At 43.0% G+C, this 16420-nt stretch overlaps 1 protein-coding gene across 4 annotated transcripts in view; it reads left to right on the top strand.

Moving 5' to 3' along the window:
* Positions 1–541: 541 nt before the first annotated feature.
* The window catches only part of AKAP13 (A-kinase anchoring protein 13), a 329213-nt gene continuing 313334 nt past the window's right edge, over positions 542–16420 (top strand). For 3 of the 4 annotated variants that reach the window (XM_053223592.1, XM_053223593.1, XM_053223591.1), the window contains exon 1: positions 542–801. In XM_053223592.1, the coding sequence (XP_053079567.1) occupies positions 557–801 (245 nt within the window). In that variant the 5' untranslated portion in view covers positions 542–556. The remainder of the gene's footprint in view (positions 802–16420) is intronic. The other variant, XM_027067990.2, reaches the window with a different exon arrangement.

The following is a 16420-nucleotide window of genomic DNA, read 5'->3' as shown; positions in this document are numbered from 1 at the left end:
AACTGGAGGATTGTAAGATTTTGTGGTGATCGCTTAGCCAAAAGTTCATGGGATGCACTGTCACAGTCCTGATGCCGCCAGGAAGCCATCCATGCATCCAGTCATCCATCCAATAAAACACTTGCTGACTACCTAACAATGACTCTCAGAGGCACTGACACACAGAAGAGTAAACTCACTCTCTGGTTGCAAGTGGAAGGAAATAGAATAGTAAATCATTTCAGTATGTGTGTAGTAACTGCTACAGCTCAGGTAAGTACTGGCACACACAGGCAGGGCGGTTTCCGGAGATAGGGCGGAGAGGAGAGGGTGGGAGGGCATTTCCCAGAGCAGCCTCTGCCAGCCAGCCGGCTTGGATCACTTTGCCGCCGCGCAGCAGCGGCGGTCAACCTCAGCCTCCCTTAGCAACCTGAACGCACCGCCTAGATGTCTTCCTATTGGCCTCCCGGAGCTTGATGGGCAGCTCTGAAGGGCAATCCCTGCTCACGGCCCCTCTCTCCGCGTTTACTCACGGGAGGGCTCGTAGGCGTTACCGCCCTCCCTAGGTGCCCCGCCCATGCCTGAGCAGCTTGTGGCGCATGCGCGAGCGGGCTGGGGCTGTGTGCAGGGCCAACGCGGAGCCGGAGCAGCTGCGGTGAAGCTCCTGGGCTCCGCTGAGACCGTCGCGCCCGCTCGTCGCCTCGAAGTAGCAGCTTCAAGCCGTCGCCGCTACTGGGTGAGCGGCCGCCTATTGTCCTTCTCGGCGGCGAAGGTGCGGAGCTGCTCTGGCTGGGCCCGCGGGGGAGCCCCGGGCGCCGCACGGTGAGAGCGCAACTTAGTTGGCGGAGTTGGGGGAAGTTTTGTGATTTGGGGAGGGGTCGCGGGCGCGGAGCGCGGGGCCCCTCCCGCTTTGGCCGCTCCTGGGGGCGGGGGCCGGGAGGGGGGCGGGGCCGCGGGGGGAGGAGGGGGCGGGCCGCGGGGGAGGAGGGGCGGGCGGGATGAATGGGCGTTGGGGAGCGCCCCCGCCTCCGCGGCCCCCTCCTCCCCCTCGCATCGCCCCTTCGTTCATTGTCTGCTCCGGGGCCGCGGCGCGCTTCCCGGCTCCCGCAGCCCGGCTTCGGGGCCGCCCCACTCCCGGGGCCGGGGGCGCGGCCGCGGGGCACAGACACGGGGGTCCCCTTGGGCGAGGCCCGCACCCCCGGCCCCGGGAGCCACGGCTCCTCGGAGGGTCCCTCCTGTCCCCGGGGTGCGCGAACAAGTGCTGCGGACGCGAGGGAGCCGCTCCCCCCGGGCCGACACGGACGGTAAACACTCCGGGCCGCGCCCGCCTTCGGGGGGCGCCTCCTGCGCTCGCTCCGGGGCGGAGCGGGTCGGGGCCGCGCCGCCGGAGGGGACCCGCACGGGGACAGGGCAGCGGGCTCAGCTCTCCACCTAGTTCAAGTGCAGCCATACTTCGAGCCGTAACAAAACATTTGCTTTTGACTTACTGACACTTTTTTTTTTTCAAAGTTAACCAATATGAGAAGAGTTTTTTTTTTTTAAATGGGGAAAACTCAAATTTTTTTCGCCAGAAGGAAGGATAGACAGGTTTTTTGGCCTGTTTGTTTGTTTGTTTGTTTGGAAATACGTAGTTTTCCAACAGAATGATTTCATCACATTTACGTTTTTAAATGTTACTGTGGACTGAGGAATTCACAATGAAAGTTAGATTGAGCAATATTTTTGTGTTCCTTCTCAGCTTTTATACTCCTGGGTGAAGTTATTTTGGGAGTTTATTGCCTCAGGCATACACATCTAAAGGAAAAAGCAGTGCCTTTTTTTCTTAATTCCAGTCTCCCCACTTCCCCGCCCCTTTATTTTCAGAAGAAGCATTTTATTCTATTTTTCTAGACCTTTGGATTGCTCAGATCAGGACAAATGCTGCCTTTTTTGAAAGGTGACTTTTTTGCAAGTTTGCAAAGAAGTAATGATCAGCTGAGATAAATCACTATTCTAGTTCTTGTATTCCTTGGTCTCTTGGGTGATTTGCGGGCTGCATTAAATACAATCCTTGTCAGGTTTTGGGTTCAATCCTATAGAATTTGGTTCATTTGGCTTATGATGTGAGAATAATTTGGCTTACGATGTTTAAGTCCCCTAGGTGGACCAGCTTAAATGCCTGTCCAGTTGGGGTAGTGGAACACTGACCAGGATGCGTTAATACCAGTTGTTATATCCCATTGCCATCTGCCAAATTAAAAAGAAAAATTTGAGAAAGACTGTGTGTGCCAGTTTGTTTTGACTGATTTCTCATGCTGAGTGAGTAATGTGGGGAAGTTAGGGTTCCTGGTTTTTTCTGGTTCGGTTGGCCTTGTTTTGTCTTGAAAAACCAACTTTCTTCACCTGGTGAAGCTAACGAAAAACGTGTCTGTGGCATCAGTGTTGTACATTTAAACGACAACAACGAGGTCACTTTTAGGAGTCACAATCCTTGCTCTTAGAGCAATCGCCTGCGTAGGGCGATTGTTCGGATGGAGGTTGACGGAGGTTGGAAGGGATTGTCAGGGAGGGACATCGTGTAAACAAATGGACTTCCAACGAAATGGGACAGCTAGGCCAGTTGCTTTTTCCTTCTCTGAGCTGTGATACCACGTCCTACACACTTTTTGTTTTAGGTTTTCTCACACTTAATTTATTTGCCTAATTACAGTTACCACTGTATCTGTAGTACAAATGGACTCCTAATCTGTTAACTCTGAGCGCTGTGATGGGCCTTATTTCTTCCTTAGTTTTGTACCCTCTTTGCCAAGAAGGAGCCTTAACACAGCACAGGTGTTCAGTGTGCGTTTGGATTGGGCGAAGTGCTTGATACTGAGTTAGCGATAGTGCACGTAAGAACCACTAACTCTGGGACCTTATCCAGAAGGACTGTTCCCTTGCAGACCTGTGATGAAATTTAGTTAACTTTAAAAAGGATTTCTAACGTGTCTTTTTATATGCTAATTACATCTTGAGAAGTGAAGTTTAAATAGTGCACCCTGGATTTTCAAAAAGTGGTACTCATTTAGAAATTTTCTCCCTTTTTTGGTGAAATGATTAAGGCTGCCGGACAAAGCATTTCACATCTCTGCCTCTTCTTCTATTGTGAAATGGGGAGGTCGCACAGTTTTGAAAGAATACGCAATTTTTGGAGCTAGTTACGACTGAGATTCAGATCCCCACACTTCCACAGACTAGTTGTGAGCCTTGAGCAGGTCACTTGATCCCACCGAGCTTCTGGGTCCTACCGTGTAAGGTATCATACTTGGCATTGTTCTTTGTAATAACTGAAACTATGTGAGGTACTTAATAGTGTGCCAGACATTAAGTAGGTGCCTATTACCTGGTAGGTGTAATAATAATTTTGATACCTTTTTATGTGACTTGAAGCAGTTTTAGAAGCTGATGCTTCTGAGGTTAGCGGTTTAGCTGTTTTTTTCATAAAGGAGAATTGAGTGTTCTTTAGTTAAATGCAATTATTTTTTTCATTTAAGGGGCTAGTTGACCTGAATGGCAGTAGAAACTTATCTTCTCATTCACCGTACAGGTCTTGGAGTGGGATTTGCAGAATGGCTTGGGAGTGTAGGACCTTATGCGTTTCCAGTGTTTAGGAAATGGTGAGAGATGGATTATCTTCAACACTTGTAATAGGATATCTGAGTTTTTCAGTCTGTTCCACCTTATTTTACCTTAGTCTTGAAACATGATAGAGAGAGAGAGGGATTATGACTATTTCTCAAATTTGTGTAAGACGGAACTGGAGTGGGGGTTAATACAGTGTTAATACAATTCAGAGACGTGAGCAAATCGCTTACTTCCCCTTCAAGATAACACCGTTGAAGGTGCCACCAATTGCGGAAGGAAGCAGTGATTCACATCAGTTTTACTGGCTCGGTGTACAATACTCACAGCACCAAATAGATCTGTTTTAGAACTATTAATCTGTAATGGCATTCCTTTTTTTTTAATTAAAAGATTTTATTTTGGGGGTGCTTGGGTGGCTCAGTTGGGTAAGCGCCCGACTTTGGTTCAGGTCATGATCTTGTGGTTTGTGGGTTCAAGCCCCTTGTTGGGCTCTGTGCTGACAGCTCAGAACCTGGAGCCTGCTTCAGATCCTGTGTTCAGATTCTCATTCTCTCTCTACCCCTCCCCTGCTTGCACGCTCGCTCTCTCTCTCTCTCTCTCTCTCTCTCTGTCTCTCTCGCTCTCTCAAAAATAAACGTTAAAAAATTTAATAAAAAATTCTTTTGAGAGAGAGTGTGCAGGGGTGGAGGGACAGGTGCAGAAAGAATGAGAGAGAGACAGAGACAGAGAGAGACAGAGAAACTCAAGCAGGCACCACGTTCAGTGCAGAGCCTGACACGGGGCTCAATGCCATGACCCCAGGATGACCTGAGCCGAAATCAAGAATCGGATGCTCAACCAACTGAGCTGCCCAGGTGCCCCTGTGATAGACATTTGTGTATATTGAAGCTCATCTTGCCATTAGTTGTTTTTTTTTTTTTTTTTTTTTAAATAAAATAAGGGTAAAAAGTTCAGCCATGGAGGGTTTATAGTAAACCTTTAAAAGTTTTATCTGATCAGACTCTCAGATTGAGGAAAAAACATCCCTGACAAAGCGAGATGAATAAACTTGAACTTTCTGATAATCTTTTCTTTCAAAGTTAATATTTAAGTGCACTTGAATAGACTTGGTTATTAGCGGTGGCGACAGGCATCCATTTGGAAGCGGGCTCCTGAGTCACTGTCAGCCTGTCTTACCACTGTAAATGGGGAGAGAGGAGGAAGCTGTTAGTGGAAGGGAGTTGGTTTCATTTGGACATCCTCCCGTCTATGGTCTTGAAATCCACCCATGGGTTGATTGGGACATAATAAATAGAAGATGAAGAGATAACCCATTTTGTCAGGCCTTTTGGGACAGTGGACTACCTGGTACTGAGATGATTGTTTGCACATTTATGTGGAGTGATGGCATACTTTCCTTTTTTTACCCCGCAGAGCTGTGTCCAGAGCCTGGGAAAGGTGGATATCAACGTGTTTCTGTGATGTGGTTATTGGGGTGGGGAAAAGGAGAAAGTGTGAGGAATCTACCAATTTACCATTTATGTCACCCCGTAGGCTCTTTTGGAAACATGCTTTTGAATTTTCACTTCTAGTGACATCATAAGCCCGTGTTCTGCCGTAGCTTCTACCAATCCCAAATGGTGAGTTAGTTATTCCTGAAGGGTTAGGTATGTCACACTGTATGTAATTGATTTATCTTTTAGACAACTAAAGATGCCGAGTTAGGGGGAAAGCACGTAGGAGTTAGGTAAAGAATTTTGCAGAACCCAAGATGATTCTCGGATGGTGATCTCTGAAAAATCACATGATATGAAGCTGCCTATCTGACTTCACATTCAGACTTTGCCATTATTGGCTGTATGTCCTTGAACAAGCCACTTCATCTGTCTCAGACATAAGATTCTTACTTGTAAAATAAAAACACGTTAATATAAATCATCTTCTATCTACTACATGCTATTGTTGTGTGAAACCTTGAGATAAATTGCTATACAAATGCTATATCATTTGGTAACTTTATTGGTTGCTTAGTGGTTTGGATAAAATTTAAATCCTAGTTGAAAAGGGGGAAACATCCAACTATATTGGTTTTTCTTTATAAAAGATAGTTAAAATATACCGTATTTATTGTCATTCTCCTTGCTTGGGAAAATTGATACATTTTACTTTTGGCTCTTCTCAGTTTTCCTTTTATAACATGTTTGTCATGGAGTAAATTTCTAAAGAAATTTCAGTTCAAGATGCTTGCTGTTAGACCCAAGTTACTGTGAAATCACAGAAACTGACATTGGATGCCAGTTCCTGAAGTCAGGTTAAACCACAATAAACAGTGAACAAAGAATGTCAGAATATTTCAAGAGTACAAAGGAAGGCTAGTGTGGTTGTCTGATCTTTACTGACTCATTTTCTTCAATTATTTTTTTTTTAATTGGTTTACTCAGATCAGAGGAGTGTGTCTCTTATGTGCCAAATGTTATACTGTGTGTCTTACCTACGTTTATTTTATTTTATTATTTTATTTTATTTTATTTTATTTTATTTTATTTTATTTTATTTTATTTTATTTTATTTTTTATTTTATTTTTTTTTTTTTAAGAGAGAGAGGGAGAGCAGGGGAGGGCAGAGAGAGGAGAGAGAGAGAATCCCAAGCCAGCTCTGCACTCTCAACGCAGAGCCTGACATGGGGTTTAACTCATGAACTGTGAAATCATGACCTGAGCTGAAATCAAGAGTCAGATGCTTAACTGACCGAACCACCCAGGCACCTGATACCTACATTTCTTACTTAATTTTGAAAATCAGCCTATGAGTCAGGCATTATTAAGCTGTTTTACTACGAGGAAACAGCCCCCAAAGTGATTTGACAGTGATCACATATCTATTAAACTAAAATTTGAACTCAAGATTATTCTGGCTCGAAGGCTGTGCTTTTCACATTATTGATGCTATTAGCTGGAAAGAATAATTTTTTAAAACAAATCAAGTTTATTGAAATACTATTTGTATGATAAAATGTACCCATTTTAAGTATATAGAGTTTGATGAGTTTTGTCAAATGTATCCATACAGATAACAATATAATCAAAATATGGAGCATTTCCATCATTCCAGAAAGTTCCCTCATGCCGCTCTCTGGCCACTTCTTCCCCTCAACCCTTACCCATTGCCTACCTCACCACAGGCAACCGCTACTCTGCTTTACGTCATTGTAGTTTTGTCTATATTAGGAGTTCTCCAACTGTAGCCCTCAGGCCAAATCTGGCCTACTGCCTGTTTTTTAAATAAAGTTTTATTGGGACATGACAGTACTCATTTGCTTGTGGCTAATCTGGTGTTGCCGTGACAGAATAGTTACTAGAGACCATGAGGCCCACAAAGCCACACATTCACTATCTGGCCTCTTATAGAAAATGTTTGTGGATCTGGATCTTTGTGCTAAGCCTAACCAAATGCAATGGTCACATATAAAAAAATTAACAAGTCTAGTAATATTATTCAGTGCATCTTCAACTTTTCCTGTTTGTCCTGCAAATATCTTTTTACAGTTGGTTTAAAATTTTTTTAACCAGGGTAAAATCAAGGTTTACTCAGTACATTGTTATCTCTTCAGTCTCTGTTTTCTCATTCTTTATTTGATGTATAATTTACATTCAGTAAAATTCAGTAGCATTCTGGGAGTTTTGACAGATGTATACATTTGCATAACCACTGTTTCGGTCAAGATATGTATGGAATGGTTTCTTTATCCCCCAAATTCTTCTGAGCCCTTTTGTAGTCAACCCATTTTCCACTCCCAGACCCTGGACACTATTGATCTGTTTTCTGTGTCCATGGTTTTTTGCCTTTTTAAGAATGTCATGCAAATGGAAACATACAGAATGTAGCCTTTTTTTTTTCCCCCATTTGCCTAGTGACTAATGATGTTAAGCATCCTTTCATGTGATTATTTGCCATTCTTTGGTAATGTATTCAGTTATTTTGCCGATTAAAAACGTTGAATTATTTGCTTTATTATTGACTTTTGAGAGTTGTATATACATTTTAGAATCAGATACGTGATTATGGTTTATAAATACTTCCTTCTTGTCTGTGGCTTTTTTGTTTCCTAATAATAATTGTCTTTAGAACAGCAGTTTTTTGGTAATGTTCCAGTTGTTTTTTCTTTAATGGATTGTGCTTTTGGTGTAGTATCTGAAAAATTTTTGCTTTACCTAAACAAAAAGACTTCCCCTGAATTTTCTCCTAGAAGTTTTATAGTTTAAAATTTTACATTTAGGTTTATGATTTACTTAGAGTTAATTTTTCTGAATGGTGCAAGGCATGGATTGAGATTTATATTTGTGTTTTTTAAATTTTTTAAAATGTTTATTTATTTTTAAGACAGAGAGACACAGAGTATGAACGGGGGAGGCACAGAGAAAGAGGGAGACACAGAATCTGAAGCAGGCTCCAGGCTCTGAGCTGTCAGCACAGAGCCTGACGTGGGGCTAGAACCCATGAACTGTGAGCTCATGACCTGAGCCAAAGTCAGATGCTTAACCAACTGAGCCACCCAGACACCCCTGAGATTTATTTTTTTGTTTTTAGATAAGCAGTAGTTCCAACGTGTTTGTTGTTGTTTGAAAAGACTGTTTTTTCTCCATTGAATTACTTTTGTTGAAGGTCGGTTGATCATATACCTTGGGTCTACTTCTGGATTCTGTATTCTTTTCCACTGATGTAAGTCTTCCATTTGTCCTTTACACACTGTTGATTACTGTAGCTTTATAGTAAATCTTGAAATCAGGTAATGTGGCTTCTCTAATTGTGCTATTTTTCAGAAATAGTTGAGTATATACTTGAGTATTCTAGTTGCTTTACCTTTCCAGGTACATTTTAGAATCAGCTTGTTGATATCTATAATCCTGGTGGGATTTTTGGTTGGCATTGCATTGAATCTGTAGTTTGGGAAAGAATTGACATATTAATGATATTGAGCCATGAACATGGTATAGTTATTTAGAACTGTTTTTTTGGCACACCTGGGTGGCTCAGTCGGTCAAGCATCCAACTTTGACTCAGGTCATGATCTTGTGGTTTGTAAGTTTGAGCCCTGCATCAGGCTCTGTACTGACAATGCGGAGCCTGCTTGGGATTCTCTCTCTCCCTCTTTCTCTGCCCCTGTCCTGCTCTCTGTCTCAAAATAAATAAATATACTTAAAAATTTTTTTTGATATTTTAATTAGTGTTTTGTAATTTTCAGTAATTGCATCTTGCCTGTATTTTGTAAAATACACACACACACACATAGCATGCTTTTTGGTGCTGTTGTAAATGATGCTTCTAAAATTTCAATTTCCAGTTGTTCATTGCTAGTATAAATAGGATTGAATTTTATATGCCAGCCTTGGATCTTAACAGCGTTGCTAAACTCAGTTTTAGTTAAAAAAATTTTTTTTTAATGTGTATTTATTTTTGAGGGAGAGAGAGTGCGCAGGAGAGGGGTGGAGAGAGAGGGAAACACAGAATCCAAAGCAGGCTCCAGGCTCTGAGCTGTCAGCAGTTGGACGCTCAATTGACTGAACCACCCAGGTGCCCCAACTCAGTTTTAGTTTTAGAATCCTTTTTGTAGATCTTTGGGCCCTTTTTTTAAAAATTTTTTTAAATTTATTTTTGAGAGACGTGTGGGGGAGGGGCAGAGAGAGAGGGAGACACAGAATCCGAAGCAGGCTCCAGGCTCTGAGCTGTCAGCACAGAGTCCGAGCTGGGGCACGAACCCATGAACTGCGCGATCATGACCCGAGTGGAAGTCGGATGCTTAACGGACTGAGCCACCCAGGTGCCCCTGGGCTTTTTTTACATAGACAATAGTGCCATCGGCAAGTACAGGCAGTCTGATTTCTTCCTTTGCAGTCTGTATGCCTTTTATTTCTTTTTCTTACTTTATTGAATTGGCTAGGACCCCCAGGATGGTGCTGAATGGGAATTTTGAAAGTGGACATCCTGTCCTCATGTTAAGGGGGGGAAACATTCTGTGTTTCACCATAAATGTGATGTTACAGGCATACTAAAGAGATTGTGGGTTTGATTCCAGACCCCTGCAATAATGTGAGTATCACAATAAAGTGAGCCAAATTAATTTTTTGGTTTCCTATTACGTGTAAAAGCTATGTTTATATTGTAGTCTGTTGAGTATGCAGAAGCATTCTGTTTTAAAAAAGGTACATACTTTAAAAATACTTGTTTGTAAACGATACATTAACTGTAAAGTGTGATAAAACTGGGCATGCTTGTATTTAGAGTTTGCTTTTGTACATGGCCTTTATCAAGTTGAAGTTTTCCGTTTCTAGTTGGTGGGGAGTTCTTATCATGAAAGCATATTGAATGTTGCCGAGGCTTTTTCTGCATCTTTTGTGACGATCATATATTTTTTCTTCTTTACTCTGTTGATATCTGATTTTGGCACTTTGAACTAGCCTTGCATTCTTGTGATAATCCTGGGTTGGTCATGATTTTTGAGAGATGTAGCTTATGTTTTAATATCAGACTCTAGGAGGCCTCCCTGTGATGATTTTTGTTGGAGTTTTCAGATTCCTCAGCCTCCCCAAACTCTTAGGTCTTGTCACTTTGACAAGATTGCCACGCTCTGCTCAGGATCCTCATCGCACTCTGCACTCCAGAGTGCCTCCAGGCTGAGAAAGCTGGAGTGGTGGTGGCCCGTCCCTTCTCTTCCCCTCAGTTAGGGATTGCAGTCCCTCGTGCCTGTTGTCCAGTGTCTCAAAGACGTCACCTTACGTATTTTGTCTTTCCCTAGTTGTTGGAGGGGGCGTTGGCAGGATAAGTCTGGATGCAGTTACTCGATCTCTCTGTGAAGACTATACTTTATTGGTGGTGCTGAAAGTCTTGTTACAGGATTCTTCAAATCTTGTGGGGGGACGGGTATAAATATCAAAGAAACATTTGTTCGGTGCCTGCCGTCTGTAGCTGAGCCCTTATCCGGTGGGGAATACAGACGAGTAGATCTCTTCCAGGTGAGGAGTACATACATAGCACATACATAGGATAAATCAAAGATGGGAAATGCTCTAGTGATGAACAGACAGAGGAAAACCACTGTGGTCCGATATTTTCGTACAGAAAGGCCTTCTTTTACGTTTTTGGTCCCTGGCGTATATGTGTAATTCGGTCTTATGGCACAAGATGTAGTGAGTCAGTGGACGACTACTGGTTCTTTCAGATGCATTTGACAACTTATTTGCTGTGTGGCTTTAGGTAACTCCGTTTTCTCGTTTGTAAAATGGGCACGTGACATTCCTTGTGGCGTTGTTTGCTGATTGAATTCCCTCAGCACGCAAGGGGGCCTTCTGTATTGTCAGGCACTGTTGCAGGTGATGGGGACGCAGTGACAAGTAACAGGTGGTTGCTGCCATCAAGGGGCTGATATTCTAGTGAGGGGAGAAGAAGATAAACAAGTGAACAGTTTTGGTGATGTCTCGTGGTGATAAGTTTAGGAAGAATATGAAGAGTATTAGCAGAAATTGGGGCGGTCAAACAAGACCTTCCGGAGGCGAGGAGATTGGAGCAGAGACCCGAAGGAAGTGAAGGGAGCAAGCCAGCTGCAGATCCCTGGACGTTCCGGGCAGGAGGGACACGAAAGGCCAAGGGCTTGAGGTGGGAGCATGAACGGGGAGGTTGGTGTGGCCGGGATGGCCGAGGAAGGAGAACTATAGGAGGGCACGCGTAGGGAGGCAGAGGCCAGGTCACATAGGCTTTTAAGTATGACAGGGAGCCGCCGAAGGGCTGGAGCAAGGAGCCACGAGAGCTGATTTCAGGTTTACGGGATCCCTGGGGAGGTGGCGGGCCGGAGTGCGAACAGGGCGGCCGGGAGTCTGTGGTAGTTGGCTCTGGGGGAGGAGGATGGTAGCTGAGGTCCAGCTCGTAGCAGCGCAGGTGCCGACAGGAGGTCGGAGTCGGTGTGCGTCTGAAGGTAGGACTGATAGGGTTTTTTATGGATTGGAAAAAGGCTTTGAAGGGAAGAAAGCAGTCCAGGACGATCGCCGGGTGTTTTCCTTGAACAACCGGGTGAATGGTGGAATGGTTACCTTGGCGGGGAAGGTGTGCGTGAGTTTATTGGGAGGAAGACGTCGTCGTTTCTCTTTTGGACATGTTAAGTTTGAGCTCCGTGAGATTTTTTGTTTTAATTTTTTAATGTTTGTTTATTTTTGAGAGCGAGTGTGTGAGGGGGGCGGGACAGAGAGAGGGAGACCCAGAATCCGAAGCAGGCTCCAGGCTCTGAGCTGTCAGCACAGAGCCCGGTGCGGGGCTTGAACCCATGAACTGTGAGATCATGACCTGAGCTGAAGTCGGACGCTTAACCCACTGAGACACCAGGGGCCCGAGCTCTGTGAGATTTTAAGTGAAGACACCACTAAGTAATTGGCTGTGCAGATCTGTGGTTCGGGAAAGAGGTCTGGACTGGGTATAAGATCTAGAGAACTATAAAGAGGAGGGGTTATTGCGAGAATTAGGAATCTCTAGACTCCTGGCACCTGGCAGCTCACCTGGCAGGGTAGCTAGTAATGGTAGTGATCGTGGTAAACAACAACAGCTACTAGCTCTGAGGGGCTGGATGCGCGTGAAGGAGGAAGGTGGTGACCTAAATAACACCTTGCCTTTTAAATCAGAGTCAGTTAGGACTGTACACGTGCTGAAAGCTGCTCTCCTCTGAGCATGAGAAAACTAGTCGTGAGATCTGTTGTACATTTCCAATCTGTGAGCATATCTGTGATTTGTAATGTGATGTGGGGGTGTCATTTGCATGTATTTCACATACACATAGTACACAGGAGAGTCTGGAAGGAGGCTATCGCAGATTGTTGTGTTTGAGGAGTGAGATGGTAGGGTAGTTTTCGTCTTCTAAATGTTCTGCAGTGTATGTATTTTCGTTAGTCTTATTTATTTTTCTTAAGTAAATACTACTTCCAACATGGGGCCTGAACTCACGATCCTGAGATCAAGAGGCGCATGGTCCAGAAACTTAGCCAGCCAGACACCCCTAGTCTCATTTTTAATAAAGGGAGTTTGTGTTTTTGGAGAGTCCTGCTCAGTTGGTGAGCTTCTGGGCTGAGGAGTTTCATTTGTTTGTGGTTGCTAACACTCCTTCCCATAGCTGGGTCTTTGACTGTGGTCTGCTGTCTTAAAAAGTTGAGCCCTTGATCACAGGGAGGGGCATCACGTAGGAGAGTGGGGGTTTGGGTAGGAGTCCTTAACAGCTTCTGGGAAAATTGTTAGCACATGTTTGCCCCACCTGGCTAAATGTGGCACCGTTTTGTTCAAAGGGGGCATTACTCACCACTTGAAATTTGTTGGACAAATCATTTGAGATGAATTGAACTGAGCATGATATATATTTTTTGAATTCTGAATTATACCATCAGCATTTACTTAGTGTTTTAGAAGTATTCCTTTTCACAGCTGAAGGAGGTAGATATATCAGGGGCTTTTTGCAAATTTGACATTTCCTGTAATTCGTGAATCCCTTCTAAAAATACGTAGTATCATTTGAACAGTATCTGTAAATAAATCCACCTACCTGGTTTTGCCAGTTGAGTTCTGCCCTGTCTAAAGGAAGTGTGTTTCTGGAGTGGGAGCAGGTAGGTGCATTGTGATGTAACAAATTTCTGTTACTTTTTACAAGCTGGAAGAAATTTTTTTTTTTTTTTCTTCCTGGGTACACGGTGCACTGCACGGCTGGGCTTCAGAATACAAAGGATGTCTGGATGAGACCTTGCAGTTTGGGAATTATTTAGGGGAAAATGTGGCAACAAGAGTTGAGAAGTAGAGTTCTAATTGTTTATTTGGTCAGATGAGGCCTTTGGGGCCTGACTGAGGTGCTTTCTCTGTTTGAGGATTAAGGATATATATGGGTCAGTGGATAGGAATGACCGGCCTTTTTGCCTGGGCTCTCCTGCCAAAATGGTGCTGTACGTATGGTTGGAGCATGATAGTGTTTTCAAAAGACTTTCGCAGTCTAGAACGATTTTTTGACAAAGGGTATTTCCTAAACGGTGTTTTCTAAAAAGTAAAGTCACTAAAAGGAAGAAGAAACTTTTACTAGGTGCCTACAAGTGTTTTGTGGTTCGTTTACATTCTCTTAATTCCTTACAATAGCCTATAAGATAGGTGTTATCCCCACCCCCACCTTTTTTGATGAGAAAACGGGGGTTCAGAGATTTTACTTTGCCCATTTCAGGTCAATGAACTGTAATTTTCATCCAGGACTTTGTGACTCTAAACATACTCTAGTTTTATTACATATATGCCAGAAGTCACTTTTTTTTTTAAACTCATATAATTATATCCAGAATAGCCAGCTTAAAATTCCAGCTTGTTCATGTTGTAAATAGAAAATCATTGTGGTTTGCCCTTAGAGTTTTCCTAGAATTCTTAAAACGTGCTGGGCTTCCATGTTTGTGCCTTGAAAGTAGCAGAAACTTACCAGTACGGTTGTATTTTACTTGACATGCGGGGAGCTTTGTGGATCAACATTAATAATTAACATTTACATACTCTTTCACATCTTCAAAGTGTTTTACAAACAGTTAATTAGTTCATGTTTAACCTATATTGGAAGTTGAAAAACCAGTTTTTTAAGTTCATTTTAGTGGTGCAGAAGTGGTTAGGTGGGTGCTGAGGACAATGCAGGTATGCACCTTGCAGTCTCTGGAGCACCTTTCCTCAATCCCCTCGCTTTGTGCCGGGATCAGCTTGTAGTAAGCATGTGTTTTGGGTGTACATCTTCTGCTTAACGCAAAGGAATTAGGTGAACTGAAAGAAAGACAGGGTTCAGGATGGTCTGGGAAAGACCCAGGTGATTCACTGAACTGTGTTGCAAGTTTCCTTTCTCTAGTCCCTTAAATGTGAATTGTCCTTACTTACTTCCTGTGGGGTTTTAGGGGATGGGAAGTGATTGGTGCAGAGACTCCGGCAGATGAACAGAGTCGTTACATGTGCTAATTTCTGGGAAAGGTTTTTTTTTTGTTTTTCATTCCTGGCTTAGGAGATAATAACCCTGTAACTGAATACTTTGCTGGTTTCCTCACTCCCACTTGTCACCTGATTCCATCTCCTTTCCCCTCTACCCCCAGTAAAACAGTTTTTACTTGACAAGGTTGTGTAGTGAGCGGGGAAGACTTTGGTCCCAGTTCGGCTGTGTTTCTGTCACATAACTAGCTGTGCAACCTTGAGCGGGGTACTGTTTTATTCTGCCCCTGAGTTCTTTTGTTCAGTGAAGTCATGTATTGACCTTTCATTGAGTGCTACAGGGGTGGCCGGAGGGGGATATGAAGCTTATGGTCTTGGACATGAAGAGAGACAGAGGATATTTTAACACCAGTGAGGATTCTTCAAAGTCACCATGACTTCTTCCTTCCTACTTTGGTTGGAATGATTAAATTATGTTATGCTATTGTTGCCTGCCACATTGCTGCACTTTAAATATCTTTCTTTTTCTAATACAGAGCAATAAATAGAACTGTTTGATAAATATTGTGTCTGGGTGATTTCCTAGGACAGGACGTGTGAGTTCCTTTTCATCATTGCTGATAGCCCAGTCATTCAGAGGGACCTCCTCATGAATCTTTGTCTAGATGACGATGCCAGAGAAACCTTAGTATGTGGTGGCAGAAAGGAGAAGAATTCTGAGAGCTTGGATGTGTATATGATTAAATCTTTATCACCAGTGGGAATCTGTTCTCTTTATTGGGCCAGATAGGAATGGCCCTGAATTTTTCCCTCTGTCAAATAGTATTGTTTTTCAGGTCTTTCTCTTCTTTCCTCTTTCCCTTTTCTTCACTTCTGGAAAATCTGAAAACCTAAAAGTATGATAAATTGGCTTTTGAACCTTTTTGTAATGTTAAATACACCCAGGTTTAAACTTCAACCTTTTCCGCCAAGATTTCTGGTAACTTGGAAGGAACGTTGTACAGCTGAACCTTGGACAATGCTATATGTGAATTTTGAATAATTGGGATTGACTTAAATATTTAAAGTCACTTTTATCTTAAAGGATGGCTATAGGTAAAATTTTTTTTTTTTTTACCTTTTTGAAAAATGAGACATTTTTTCCCCCCAGGATAAATTATGTATATAAATTAGAAAAGATGGGAGTTTTCTTTTGGAAACACCTAGTTCGTTAGAACAGTATCGTAAACTGTAGAAGTAAGTGTTTTTTCTAAAAAACTGTGCCAGCAACCAGGACGAATGATTGTTTTTCCTGTATACATTAAGTATCTTGGGTTGTACTGTTTTTGGTCACCTCTTTAACTTTTCCATAATGTCTTTGCTCACTGTACCTTTCCTCCTTTCTAGTTAATTCAGTAGGATTCATTTGTCACACTGCTCACTTGACTCGGTGGGGATAAGGTAATCACTTACATCTGTATTTCCTCTGGATTGTAAGCTTCTGGAGGGTAGATTTCATCTGTTTCGTTCATCACCGTATCCCTGGGAGCTGGCATCATGCATGGCATATAGATGTTAGTGGCTATGCAGGAAATACTTGGATTGCTGATGGATGGATGAATTTGTGACATAACTATATATACATATTATATTGAACCATTAATAAAATCTACCCCGTTGAGAATAAACAGATTTTAGTTTTCTCCTCCCAGCATCAGTTGTAGTTTGATTTTGGTGGGTTACATCATCCCTTTTGGGGAAGAGAAGCACCATGTTAAGTGGAAGATGGCCAGTGTAGACCAAGTCAGGTGGGAAAATCTGTACAACTCTTACCTGGTTTTTGTGTTTGGTCAGAGCAGGTCCCTGTCACTTTACGTTTGAACCTGTTCAGCAGCTTTACGCTGACGTGTGGGTGACT

The sequence above is a fragment of the Acinonyx jubatus genome, chromosome B3, assembly GCF_027475565.1.
Source record: "Acinonyx jubatus isolate Ajub_Pintada_27869175 chromosome B3, VMU_Ajub_asm_v1.0, whole genome shotgun sequence".
NCBI classification, from domain to species: domain Eukaryota; kingdom Metazoa; phylum Chordata; class Mammalia; order Carnivora; family Felidae; genus Acinonyx; species Acinonyx jubatus.
The sequence above is the reverse complement of the archived record's forward strand: the minus strand, read 5'-3'. Positions and strand labels throughout refer to the sequence as shown.